Raw genomic sequence first — 15,039 nt, 5'->3', positions numbered from 1 at the left:
TAAGCTCCATTAGAATATTTTTTTTTTGTCAGCTTATTTAACATTGCTCAAAATTTCCACAAATTGTTTAAGGATCTGTACAACATAAATGTTACACATTACAAATTAAGCTCTAAAACCCCCAAGAAGCAAACAAGGATAAGTACCGGATCCAAACAGAGCTCTTAACATTTGTTTTAAGGCCTTTAATACTATATGTTGTCATGGCTCAGAATTTGATTTGAGGCATGCAGCTTCCAATGGAAAAACTGGCAAATTCCTCTGATGAATCAAGTCTCTAAAACAGAGCAGATTAGCTATCAAAAAAATGCCTGATAAGCCTAAAGAGGACAGACATTAACAGAGCTGTCCGCCTCCCACCACCTGTCCATTAGCAGGCCTTGGCATGGGTCTGAAACGAGGGGGAGTAATCGCCCCTGTAACCACACATTCAAGTTCACAAGAGAGTGTGGGCCTCCAGTCTGAAACAAACCAGTAGAACCTGTTAAAGTGCAGAGATCAGCCAGCACAAAATAAACCTCACTGCTCAGACAATTATTGATTCCTATGTTTGATGATCGTCTTTTCTGACTTAAGACAATTAGGATTAAGGATAACAATACAGAGGGGTTATTATTGTAAGTGACCGCTGCTGGAAACAGGAGTAACGTGAAAAACACAATGTCTAAATGATTCCAGTTTAGTCACTATACTCTTCCCGTCTCCAGGTAAACATCCCTTGTTCTGCCATTACAATGAATGCTATGAGTTTAACATGAAATTGAAACAAACAATCTCTAAATAGATTTACCGCAATTTGACATCCGTTAATCTTCAGAAGAACCTATTCTTTCACAAATGTTCGGATCATATTAAATTCAATTTAAAATCAATAACACTGCATTTCAAAGAAAACTGTTTCATGCTGCATGTGATTAACAATGTACAATATAAGGACAGAAGTATGGGACACCTGGCCATTATACTCACAAACATTTATGACATCCCATTCTAAATAGCTTATGCATTAATATGGAGCTGGTCCCCCCTTTGCAGCTATAAACAGCTGCCACCCTTCTGAAAAGGCTTTCCACAAGTTTATGGAGCGCGTCTGGGGGAATTTCTGCTTATTCATTCATAAGAGCATTCGTGAGGTCAGGCACTGATGTTGGACATGAAGGCCTGGTTTGCAATCTCTGTTCTCGTTCATCCCGAAGGTGTTCGATGGGGTTGAGGGTCAGGGCTCTGTGTGGGCCAGTCAAGTTCTTCCACATCAAATTCACCCAACCATGTCCTTATGGACCTTGCTTTGTGTACTGGAGCAGTCACGCTTGAACAGGAAATGGCCCAAACTGTTCCCACAAAGTTGGAAGTATATAATTCTACAAATTGTCTTGCTAGCATTGTCTTGAAGCATTAAGAGTTCCCTTCACTGCAACCAAGGGGTCTAGCTAAACCTCTGAAAAACAACCCCCTACCATTATCCCTCTTCCACCAAACTTTACAGCTGGCACAATACTAGGAGGCAGGTAACATTCTCCTAGCATCCACCATACCCAGACTCGTCCATCAGACTGCCAGACAGAGGAGCATGATTCATCACACCTCAGAGCACATTTCTACTGCTCCAGATTCCAGTGGCGGTGAGCTTTACACCATTCCATCCGATGCTTAGCATGGCGCTTGGTGATGTGAGGCTTGAATGCAGCTGCTCTGCCATGGAAATCAATTCTGTGAAGCTCCCAGCATCGTTTTTGTGCTTTGGTTGATGCCAAAGCCTGGAACTCTCCAGTTACAAAGTCAACAGAGCATTGCCGACTTTTTATGCACTATGCACCTCAGCACTCGACAGCCCTGCTCTGTTACTTCACGTAGTCTGCCGCTTCATGAGAGTTTTTTGTTCCTAAACGCTTCCACATTGCAATAATACCACTTAGTTGACCATGGAATATCCAACAAGGAAGACATTTCACAAACTAACTTATTGCAAAGGTGGCATCCTATGACAGTACCACGCTTGAATACAAACCTCTTCAGAACAAGCCATTCTTTCAGAAACGTTTGTAAACCTGACTGCATGGCTACGTGCTTGATTTTATACATCTGTGGCAATGGGTCTGAATGAAACACCTGAATTCAATGATTGAGAGGTGTGTCCCAATGCAGTTGTCCATATATTCTACCTTAATACATCATTTTGACAGTCTAGTCAATCTTCCTGCAAATTTTTGTGTTTAGATGGTTAAAACAAATTCAGTGGTAAAAGTTCATTTTGCATCCCATCTTTAAAAGTTATTCTTTTTCTTCCCCTCTGGTAAACTCAGGAGGAGCCAGCAGTAGGAATTTACATCTGTTACATTTGAACATCCATCCATCTGCAGTCTGTTTGTCCTGGTGTGGGTCACGGCACATCTGAACACATATGTACTTAGCTTTCCAGAGCCTTTGCGGGCGAAACATCCACTCAGATTAAAATGTGCAAATTTTCCATATGTCGGTGTTAGTCGGAAAAGTTTAATTTGAAGATCTGGATATCATTACTATCAGCTTGAATGCTTGGTGCTTTACTGAAAGAGTGATGGGAGTGAGTTATAAATTGAACCCCTCTGCAACCCCATGGCATAATTTTACTTTTTTGCCTGGTAGACAGCGATTTGCACATCCTCCCTGGAGAGATAAAGGGATTTTTACATTTAGCGACATGTTCAATGACTGTGGTCTTTGTACGTTTTCTGATCAAAAAGACAGATTTGCTCTTCCTGGTGCATCATATTTCCTGTACCTCAGACTTAGCTCAGCCAAGAAGGCCTATGGGGATCCCTAGGAGAGTCCACTTTCTTCACACCTAATGATGGAATGGTTTGAACCCCCAACCCACAAACGACATACCGTGTCATGTATCTTATAGGTAACATGAGACAAATCCAATTCCTCACTTCCGATAACATTAAAATGGGAGCGAGAACTGGAGTAGCTTGGAATAATGGATGGACTAATCTGCACAAGACCATGAAAAATCTAGCTCATCTTTGAATTCATTTTAAATGTATACACAGGGCAGATGCCAGACGATATCCCAGATAAAATGTGTAAGGTTCCCAACTCCTAATGTAACATATGCAATATTGATGCCATCACGTATAAATGGTTTAATTTGGCTTCTAAAATGGTGAGACAATCGTTACAGTTTTATTATGATAGTTTTACTTGACAAGTGTAATGCAGTGATGGAACAAAACCTAAAAACAGCTACTATTTGAGTATGGAACGACAGTAAAGATATTTTCTTGGATTTAAAAGATGCCCTCCATAATCCACTCTAGGTTCTTAGTTCGCACTACATGGGGATATTTGCAAATGTCATTGCCATCCTAAACAAGCAATATCGATGCTTGTTAATATCACAAAAAAGTGTACATTTCTGTTTGTACACTAGAGGGCAGACAAGCCCAACATTATTTAACAATAGATTGATGTCAAGTGTTTGACAGCATGCAAGTGAGCTGATTCACTTGGGAAAAAGAGTAGTACATAATAAGTTAGACTGTAATGGATATTCATAAAACATTTACATAAGATCCTTGAATACAAATTCAGAATAGTAAAAACTTACAATAAGTGCTGTTATAAACATAATGGGTTCCGAGCCAGTTCTCAACGAAATATTTTCAAAAGGCTGTACAGATTCACAATCACTAAATCAGATGCCGAGAAAACGTCTGAGGAAAGATTTGTAGCAAAGCAATTCTCACAAGCACATTTTAAGTTTGTGGAGAGGATTTAAAACCACCCCGATCTGAAATCCAGAGCCATAAAACAGGATACACTCCATGCATCTGTGAAGAAATGGTCCTTAAGGCAGCAAATCCATAGCAACAGGGTACACGTCACCACCAGATGTTTTGAGATGCAGCACTTGAAGCACAAACCTTACGAACCTCATCAAGGAAGATATCATTTAGATATGCTCCAATTGATCGGCAGCTGAATTTCAGACTTAATTACTTGAATTCAATTCAACCTTGACCGATCTCAAATAACGATTTAGTGGATGACGTACAGTACAATGTGCTTTGATGACTTAAAATATGTGCATGAAGTTCTAAACACAGCAGCAGCACTGTCGTCTAAAGTCTGGCAATTTTACCAGAAGCAAATCATTCATCTTTAATAGAGATGTGCAAAAGAAGTTGCTCATGGAGGATCCAAAGCATTGAACACCAGAAACCTCAGACCTTCGTGTCTTCACCGAGAGGAGTAACATGAGAAATACACTGTAAGTGCCCAACTATATCCTTCTGCTCCGTGTAGAGTGGAGAGAGTGGTTGTTCAGTGCAGCTGCACAAATTTTGGATAAGAGGAATATGCTCTTTCCAAAAAGATGCAGAGATGCTTATATATTTGCTATAATTTTTTCTTGGAAAATGTGAGTTTACCCTGTGACTGGCGAGCAGTATCATCCGATTCGGATTCCGTTGATCGGCAAACAGTGATCAGCCCCAATAGCCCTGATCTGAGCATCCCTAGCATCGTTGAAAAACTACCATGTCACTACCTATCTCTTCCAGGCTTATCACGCAAGGTCCAGATTATTCACTCATACAAACTTAGCTTGAACTTTCTTTAAAGCAAACAGGGCAAATGTAAACTTACAAAACCAAGCCAGCTTTAGTTCTGCTATCATCTCCCAGGCTACATATAACTCCGGCAATTGTGCGCCACATTTCCTTCGGGAAATTCTGCAGCGAAGAACCATTTCCAACACATACATGAATAGCTTTTTTTTTTTTCTTCTTTGTAGAATGAGACTTACCAGCATTCACTATGGCATCAACTTCAAGGACGGTGATGTCACCTTTATAGAGAGAGACTTTGTCACTCAGCAAGTTTGCCTGTATGTCCTGTTCCACTGATTCCTCTTTACCTGGAGAAACAGAACATGAACCATAAATATTACATGCACACAAAACGCTGAAAGACTGTCCCAAGCCTACCTGTAGCTAAAATTAGATTTTTATACTGTTAAACAAAGAATGTTTCAGACCCCTGATAATATCCAGATTTTATAAAAACATGCTAAAATCTGGCTAGCAATTGTGTACACTTCCTGTGATGGTCTGAGCTGGCGCTATCATAGCATTGGCTGGGCTGGGGCCACACAAGCTGGCAGCAACTTTGTTGTGAGAATTTGTTGATGCACCAGAGAGAAGCACAAGAGCTGCCTTGGCAGGTGGCTTTCTGGCAGGACTGCTTTGGCGGACTGAAGTGTTCATATCACACCTCGCAGGCAGCGAAAACGTAGGTATTCATATTAAAAGGACTACATTAGTTGTATGAAAACTCATTAGAGATGAAATGCTGATCTCCTATAGACCAACTAGCCACGCAGAGCAAGTAGTCACACGCAAAATGCACACACCTCAGAATGAAAGCGATGTGTCACGGGCTGGAAACAATAAAAGGTCAAACTCTTGAAAGAAGCATGATGAAACCAAAATGATACTAGCAGAGGTCAAAAATATTTGATTCATAATTTGAATGCACCTCTGGCTTGACAAAAATTGTTCAAAAGGGTTTTGGTCCCCCAAAAGCTGGCTTTTAAATATCATTCAACAATATCTCAATGCCTGGATTGTTTTTAAAAGAACACATCGTACAATTTAAAAATAAATAAATAAATAAATAAATAAATAAATAAAAATTGTTTAAAATAAATATATTACCACTCGGGTTTATATAATATTATGGGCCAATACATTTTGAGTGGTTTGCAGAATATTCCGACTCTCACAACAGTCATATCACTCAGTAGTGCCAACACACACTCCGTCTAATGACACATGCATAGCAGAACAGAAAATTGAGGAATTTATGTGAACCACATGCTCATTAAAATCAGAGGAAACATAGAAGTGGCCATTTAAATATTAAAATAAGAAGATTCCCTCAGTGGATTATATATAATTTATATTTATATACAGTTTGCATGGTTTGTCTTTCATGTGTGTTCATGTTTCGCGTCTACTCAATGTTTAAAAAAAAATAGCACACATCACTCCAGCTGGAATTATTCAGCACCAAATATGCCAAAAGGTGAAGCTTGATCATCGCTGTTGTGTGTTCTACAAGACAAGCTGCTTCACCCATGAACAAACAGGCCAACATCAGGCCCGTCGGACTTTGACTGATTGCTCAATCCTCAGCTCATGTCTGAAGGGCATCTTCCGAGAAAGATCCTGCAATGTCTACATATCTGATTCACGGCAAAGCCAGATGTACAGCATCAGGGTGAAAAGCAGAACATGACAGGGATTCCCTTCCCCTCCATATTCCAGGTGACAGAGTGATCATTATGCATGTGCCATTAGCAGCAGCCATTCATGTCAAAATGCAGTCTCATAATCTCATAAATGTAAGAGGTCACTGACTAACCCATTAACCTATAACAAGACTATCATGAACTACTGACAGCATGTGCATACAATGCAAACTCATTATACAACTTTAAAGTTATAATGCATATCTTTGATCTCAATAACATTTTGATGCAATATTTTGATGGCCAAATGGCAGAATAGTATTAGCAAACATTTAATAGAGACCTATAAAATACCTTCCTGGTTGTGAACATGAGAGTTTAGGTTGTAATGCTGAACAGAATCCCAGAATGCAAAGCTAAAATCAAAACATTCAGTTCGCATCTTACAGAGAGGCTGATGTTACCTGTTTTTTTGTTTAAATAAAAAAAAAAACCGTTGCATTAGTGTTTTAGTTGCATTAGTAGTGTTTGTACATAGGATGAAAAAAATATTATAACGTTCAGTATATGTTATGTTTTATTGAAGGCTTAAGCCATAAAATCTTAACTTTCATGTTAAGTGCACTTTCAGTAGTCAGTCAGGCTTCTGTTTCTAGAGTAATTTGCCAAACAGCTCACTTTAGATTTTAGATTGATCCCACGGTCAGAATTAAATTGTGTCAAGCCACCTGTTAAGTATCTGCGATGTGCATGTAGTATATGTCAAGGTGTGCCATTAAAAAAGTAATCATATAACATCCCATTTTAAAATACAATGCCCTTTCCCTGCATTTGTGCATCTAGCCTTTTAGAAAGAACTGAAATTCCGCTTGCACACTGGATATAAGAAATCTGCACACCCCTGCCAAAATGTCAGGTTTTTGATTTCAAAAAAAAAAAAAAAAAGTAGAAAAAATGAAACCAAGAGAAATCATATCAGAACTTTACTCCACCCTTATTCCAAAACCGCACCCTATACAAAGTGGGGAAAAATCTGAACTGTTTAGCGAAAAAAAGAACTGCCACAAAAACCTCGTTGCATTAGTGTTTCGTTGCATTAGTGCGTTAGTAGTGTCTGTGCGGTCTTCCTTGCAAAAAAAAAAAATCCAGATCTGTCAAATTGCGAGGGCATCTCCTATGCACAGGTCACCCCACGGATTTTCAGTTGGACTGAGGGCTGGACCATTCCAGCACATTGACGCTCTCTTGGTAAAGGCATCGTTTCATTGATTTAGATGTATGCTTGGCGTTGTGCTGAAAGGTGAAATTCCTATTCATCCATCCATCCATCAGCTTCCTAGCAGATGCTTGAAGGTTTTGTGCCAAAATAGACTTTTAATTGGAGCTATTCATGATTGCATCCATCTTGACTTAAGCCCTAGTTCCGGCAGAAGAAAAGCAGCCCCCAAAGCACAATGCAGTCCCCGCCATGCTTCACTGTAGGTGTGGTGTTCTTTTGATGACGTGCCAAGTTGTTTTTGCGCCAAACATGTCTTTTGAAATTATGGTCAAAAAGTTCAACCTTGGTCTCAGACCATAATACATTTTTCCACATGGTTGTGGGATACTGGATATACCTCACTGCAAGGTTTAGCTGGGGCAGGATGCTTCTCTTTGTTAGAAAAGTCCTGTGTCTTGCTACACTACAATCCAGACACATGAAGAATACAAGAGATTGGCACATGTAGGGAACAGCTAGTACTTTTAGTAGCTCCTTTAACGTTGCTGTATGCCTCCTGGTGGCTTCCCTGACCAGGTTTTCCTTACCATCTGACAGTAATTGCTTTCAAGGGGTATTATTATAACTTAATAATCTTCATCTCACAAGTTAAAGCATTAAATATCTATTAAAATATTAGTCATCATCATAACAATGTATTGTTTTTGTGTAGAACAATTGACATCTAAACTTTTGTGATCTAAACTGTCATTTGTATTGTTTAATCATTTTCACAAAATAGCTAAAAAAAAAAAAAAAAAAACCCAGGTAAAATGTTTTTATAACTTTATAGCAAATAACCCACAATAAACAATCAATTTGTATGACAAGATGCATCTTGTTGCTCAGTTTATGGTTAGTTTTGTCTTTTTTCATCTCCATAACTATTGCTCTGGGTTTCATGAAATACTTCAGTTTGTTACTATCAATCAGAATTTTGGTGGCAAGAACACGGGGATCCAGAGGGGTGTTTAGAGAGCCTATGACATTTTTACCTATATTCTGTGAGCCGATGGTAAAGCTTGTGGAAGAGAATAGCTCAGACCATCTGTATAATCAGACTTTCACTATTTATACTCAACTGGTTGGTGGAAACAAAAGCTTGGTCTGGATTTTTACTTTCTGGACATGAACTATCCACTTTTAGACTGTAGGCCATTTTAATTTCTCTTACGGAAACCCAAGAACATACTTCATACTTCTATGGATTTGCGTTAATTCTGTTACCGAAGACCGCAATGGCTGTGATTAATATTTAAAATGCCAGGAAATGTACTTTAGCTGACCACAGCAAGTACTCATCTTAAGCCTGTGTGACCAATACAACTTCATTCAAACCACACAGAACTAATCTGTATGAAGCAACTCCATTAAGAAGAAACTCTTTCATTGGGACACACTTTACCTTTACTCCTCTCATGCTTTGTCCAAGTGAGAATGTCCTCCAGAGGCACATGGCTGCCTTTGTACTCCTTGCGTCTTTCTTCCAGTCCCAGATCTAGTAATCGTGCTGCAGAATTATTTACATGGAAACACAGAAATAAATCCCATGTTAATGCTCACAGTTTCCATAATACTTAAACCTGAGGCGACATGAAAGGGACCCAAGAACCTACAAATTTTAGCACAGAATTAGAAGCCCCCCCCACCCACCCACTTTCAGCAAGAAAAGCACAATGTGAATAGGGACGACAGGGATTTCTGCAATAAGATTAAAAAAATAATAATAATCAGTGACAATTTAAAAAGTCCTTCACTATTTTTATTTTTTTTTTTCCCTGACACCGCAATCTAAAGTGATTTACACATTTAAAATTCTAACCATTTATAACACTGGCTATTTTGCGGTACCACAGGTTACAATAATGTTAATATGTTTTTCAAGGGTACATGAGCAGATGGTCACTGTCTCCCCCAGCACCACGATAAAAGTATTAGCCAAAGAATAATTCAGCGCGATGTCTCCTTGTGAAAAAGTATGTGCTTTAAAAACATCTATATGCAGATATCCACCTCATATAGCACCACTTATTAAATTAACATACGACACATTGCTGTGTGGCTTGGAGTTACGAAAGGCCGATCATGCCAGGATAAATCATTACACTACACCACAGAACTGATAAAGTTACAGCGCAGAGCAAAAAAGCCGCAATAAAGACACAACAACTTCATGATTACATTCAAGTCAAGCATCTGGTTTCAAATTTAAGACGTTTATTGTGTTAAAAATCCAAGTTTACTAAATTCTAAAGTTTGCTATTCCTTTATTTTCCTTTACCAACTCATTTTACGTAGTAAAATAAATTAATAAGAATGAGAGCCACTCTAATAAAACAGAACCTAAACCCAAACATGGAGTAGCTATTTAACCTGTTTTCAACATTAAAGTTTTACATTGTAATTCTACAAGTAACCACTAGGTGTCATTAGATACTTTTATTCAGGGACAACTCCAATGTGGCCAGTTTAGGCTGGTGCAACGCGAGTTTCCCAATTTTCTCAATGCGCTAGGACAATTATTAGAATTATGCTGAGATACGCAACAAACTAAATCATATGCTCATCTGGTAGATAGGGGGCACAACGGCTTTAAACGATTACATCTCGTGACTAAAGGCTAAAACGGTCTAGCGAATATAGCTGTCCATTTGTAAAAATAAATTTGTCTTGATAAAAAGGAACATTTTACACTAGACATCAATAGTATTGATAAAGAAAACAGAGTCGCTAAATTTTAGGTTTAACCATCAATACGCTACTTCCTATTTAATGTGCTTATTTGTTTATATAACAAACGTCGTCACCATGAAACAAGTAAAGGCAATTAATTTTTAATACATCTAGTTAAATGCAAACGGTGGGTCAATTAGTAATTCTAGTAGTGTGGTGGAGTAACATAATTGTGTGGAATACTGCACCAAACGACCTCCAGAGGCTTTAAATTCGACCTATTTGAATAAAAGGAAAATTACCGTCAATTTGACCTCGACTTCATTCAGAGTGTTTATAAATTTTACTTCCACTGTACTCACCTAACACCAAATGGGTTATTTTATAAAATATTGCTGAAACGTTTAGAGAGTGTGATGGTTCTGCCAAAACCGAGAGCTGCCCACACTTAAGGGCCACTGAACTCACGCGACAGACGCGGCGCGAGGACATGCTCGGGTCGCTCACGAGGAATCCGCTCCTGCAGCACGTGATACAACAGCTCGGTCTTGCATTACAACCAGGTGGGGCTCACGGCTGGTAGTGATATCCCTACCACAATCACCGAGAGCAGTTTAGTGTCATTTACAAAGTTGTTAACGGTTATTTGGCCACAGTTATGTACATTCTGGAGGGCATGGCAATAACTTTTGTTAAAGCCAACCCTGAAGAGGTGACTCTCGAGAAGTAACACGTTAACAACTTCCTAATGAAATTACAGCTACAAACGGTTATGTTCATGTGAACGGGCCTGTAACGATACTTACACTTTTGTATGACGGAGAAGAGATACAGCAGACCTCTGGTTAAAGTAACTCAGTCAAATGTACCAAAACAACAGGTAAAGGTATGTGTTTAATGTAAATCTCTGGAACATTTTTGTTTGCATTTGCAGCCTCTGCTCAAAGCTTTTGTACAAATGCTGGACGACAGTTGAGTAAAATTCAAGCACGTGATAAAATCATGGACTAGAAGTCTTAATACAAATAAGTCCTTGTTGCTCTTATGGATGAAATATTTCATAACTTGAGTCTCACGAGGCTGAAAAACTTTTTGCTATTATGACGACAACTCAGAGGCCCAGAAAGAGCCTGTCGTGCTCAAAGTCTCAGTGTGCAGAAATTCCTTGCCTTATCATTTACACGTACATGTCTCTTCAAAACCAAGTATTGCTATTCATTGCCGTTATTTTATCTGCGTCCGTTCATTCACTGGCCAAAAAGTGACAAGCATGCTATCTGTGCTGAGCTTCTACTCAGCATGGGGTCACCACCAGCGCAGGAGGGACACCAAGTTCCCCACATCGCGCCACTCCCCCCAGCCAACAGGAAGCATGCCACCATCTGTGCCACCACAGCCATGGCCATTGGCCAGGGATGGACGCTAAGCTGTAATTATCCACTGGAAGCCACAGCTGGGCCAGTGAGATACTCAACATGAAAATCCCAGCCTCTTTTGCAACAGGTATAGAAAGTTGTCGACGGCTGGAATTATGTTATTATTCTAGTTTGACACGAAATTCAAAAAACAAGGACGTAAATTAGCTAGGATTTGGAATGCATGCATTGCAATGCTTAGCGTGTTCCTTCATATTCCATACAGCAAATTCTGAGAGAGTTATACTGTCAAATCTACAGCTTTTCGTGGACACACTGAGGAGCACCAGCTCAGCAAGATGAGCAAGAGATGGAACAAGTAAGAGAAGGGGGGAAAGAAAAATCGATGTCTGGACTATATCCAAATATAGACACATACACAGAGCCTGTTGCATTACAGCTGCATCAGCAGCAAAGATGTGCAGAAGCATTTCTCTGCCTTATGGTATTATTGCCATTAATTTAACAGGGTTTTTTAAGCACACATGCAACTTCTTGGGTTATTAGACCAGTTCCCAGGCTAGGGAGCTGTAGTACATTTGTACTCAAGACTACAGAAATGCAATTATATTTTGGCCAACTGACCTGTGCTATGGCCGCCTTATACAAACGTTAAACCAAGAACAGGAGGTTAACAACTGTTAATATCCACCGATAAAAATATTCACAATTCTATACATTTACAGGATAAGTTACTTTTCCCAATTACATTGATAAATGAGTTGGATATACAAATGACAGGCCAAAACACCAAAAACCAAGGCTACCATGCTTGTAGAAAACATTAACATGAGATATACCCATCTGTATATCACGATACTGAATTAATCTGGTTTGCGGAAGACACATTTGGCTAAGAGGCACAAACTGCTTTCAGTACAAATGAAATAATTTGGAGACTGACTAAAGTTAATAGATGCCTTGACTTGGCCCAGTAAAAAAGATAAACTTCTGACAAGTATTCAACAGGTTTCTTCGTCTAATCATCATTATCTGAAACACCTGTATTGGGTATTTTTTTTTAGTTAAACCAAATGAACAGGCATAGGCGTAATACTATGAAAAAATAAAAAGTAAATTTACAAAAAGGGTTGGGTAAGTCACCTCATATATATGTGGCACATCTGCATGAATATTTGCGGACTTTGCTAGTTTTCTTTAGAAGCTATTTAGAATTCTTCACTTTTGCGCATATATCATGAATCATCCTTTACTATCTGCAGCTCGCGGTATTTGCCCTAATGGCACCTGACAGCGTTACACCACAAACCAGCCAATATCCCCCCCTCCCCCAGTGGATACCATTGTCATTCTAACAGGTGAACTTGGGCAAAATCTTACGTGGCCTAGGCAGCTATAGTACTGTTTGAACAGCTGAATGGAATTAAGCGAATCAGTGCATTGCGTCTACGTGCCGTAAATGGCTTCAGTGCGTGGCAACTCCGTTTTTTGGCAGCCTTTGGTTGCTACTATTCTGGAAGCAGATTGAGGCATACCGCTTTTGCATCGGTATCTACATTGTGCAGCTAGTGTACTTTCCGGATGCATAGCTTTTGCATAAGAGCACAACCAAGTCTGCTTAAATTCCATTAAGTGTACCAACGTTGCGGCTATTTGCGGAGGACACTCAGATTTAGGGACCTATACATTGATACAATGTAATGACAGTGTAAATACTCCTCACCCATACACCAAATCGCTTACCTTTCTCAGCACTCCAGTCCTTTTTCTTTTTGCTCATGTTGCCGTGATGGTTGGGCTTCAAGGTATTGTTTTTTGAGTGTATCAACCCCAGGCTCACTGCGAGTGTGTTCGGAAACTCGGAGAAAGTGAAACAGCTCCTGGACGAAATGTCTCACCTGAGAAGCTGTCAAAATATACTAGGCACCAAGACCAGTCAGTCTAGCTTGATTTGTTCGTGCCTCACACCCCGGGTTCTGCGCTTGGTGATTGGTCATTAAAGACCAGGAAGTAAAACATGATTGGTGTTTCTTATATTGCAATCAAACTGCAGGCACGCGGTTCGTGATATATGGTAGGTTGAGCGCAGTGGTGGCTATCCTAAGCGTGTGGGGTGGTCGTGTAGCAACTGAACTTGAGATTAGGGGGTGCTGTAGCAAGAAGCCGGCAGTTCCAGGATATGGAATTCGTTGCTCCAGATAGCAAACGTTTTTTTACGGTGCTTATGTCCGTTTTTAAGGGTGAATGAAAACGGGGTATGAATTTGGTTTTTGTGTAATAATTTATGCTCTCTAGTTCTTTTGGGGCAATAGTAAACATATTTCGAAGGTATGTGAGATATGAAGGGAGTGAATTTAAGCTCCAAATGCAGGCGTAATTTCAGTGTATTCGTCTGGCAGGTGCATTTATACCTCCCCATTTACTGTACCCAGAAGTGCGTGAGAGTCGATTTAGTTAAAGTGAAACCTAAATGCCCCCCCCCCCCCCCCAACAAGTAGTCACTAATGTGACTGGTTCCATTAAAAAGACTACGTTATTTGGTAAACAGCGGTAATTTACATAATTAACCACATAGAAAACAACGACATTGCAAGCGTTTTTTTTCCATGCGGTAAATGTAACTAAAATAGCTAGATAGTATTTATAATATTTAGCATAAATTAAATATAGAGAAAATAAACAGTGTGGTTAACCAAATATTGTCCTCAGCTATTCACCTGACTTTTTTTTTGTTCTTAAAAGTGATTGTTTATCACTATATATCGATGTTTTCATGTTGTTTGTAGATGTTTACAAACAACGGGCAGTTCACAGGCAACTGTTATAGTTAACTAAATTAACCTCATTCACAGCATTCATATGTGATTTCAGAATAATGCATTCACTATTGCATAAACTAAATTCAAATCTCTGCACAAAAATATTTAGACTTTGAAAAGGCTTTATTACATCCATCCATCCATCCATTTTCCAAACCGCTTATCCTATTGGGTCGCGGGGGGTCCGGAGCCTATCCCGGAATCAATGGGCACGAGGCAGGGAACAACCCAGGATGGGGGGCCAGCCCATCGCAGGCTTTATTACACAGATTAAAAAATATGCACCTACTGTACCTGCATCAAAGTATTGCTTGCTTGTGACTAAACTTGCATTTTTCCCAGTTCTTCATAATTTGGCTATTAAAACTGTATCCCATTGCTGTGAGATGATACATTTCATGCTGCAAATCTCAAGTGATCTCCCACTCAAAATATATCATGCATATGCAGAAACAGATAAGTCCAACCGCATGTCAGTATCTGGCAGTATAATGCACATTTACACACATTTCATATTTTCAAAATTACAAATCAGTTAAGGATTTAACTTAGGAGCATTTTCTGATGCAGATACAGTAACGCTGTGATTTTAGCGATTTTTGCTACTATCTATTGTTTGTTTGAGCTTCAGTTTTGCACATAAAGCTCTATCCATACAATTATATGTCTTCTTAA

General features: G+C 39.3%; 1 protein-coding gene across 1 annotated transcript in view; it reads right to left on the bottom strand.

Moving 5' to 3' along the window:
* macrod2 (mono-ADP ribosylhydrolase 2) overlaps positions 1–13,504 on the bottom strand; it is a 430,585-nt gene extending 417,081 nt beyond the window's left edge. Inside the window, exons 1-3 of the mRNA XM_049008306.1 lie at positions 13,289–13,504; positions 8,902–9,006; positions 4,793–4,903 (exon numbers count right to left, since the gene is read on the bottom strand). Coding sequence (XP_048864263.1) covers positions 4,793–4,903; positions 8,902–9,006; positions 13,289–13,325 — 253 coding nt within the window. The 5' untranslated portion in view covers positions 13,326–13,504. The remainder of the gene's footprint in view (positions 1–4,792; positions 4,904–8,901; positions 9,007–13,288) is intronic.
* Positions 13,505–15,039: the final 1,535 nt, after the last annotated feature.

The sequence above is a fragment of the Brienomyrus brachyistius genome, chromosome 3 (genome assembly GCF_023856365.1).
Source record: "Brienomyrus brachyistius isolate T26 chromosome 3, BBRACH_0.4, whole genome shotgun sequence".
NCBI lineage: Eukaryota > Metazoa > Chordata > Actinopteri > Osteoglossiformes > Mormyridae > Brienomyrus > Brienomyrus brachyistius.
The sequence above is the reverse complement of the archived record's forward strand: the minus strand, read 5'-3'. Positions and strand labels throughout refer to the sequence as shown.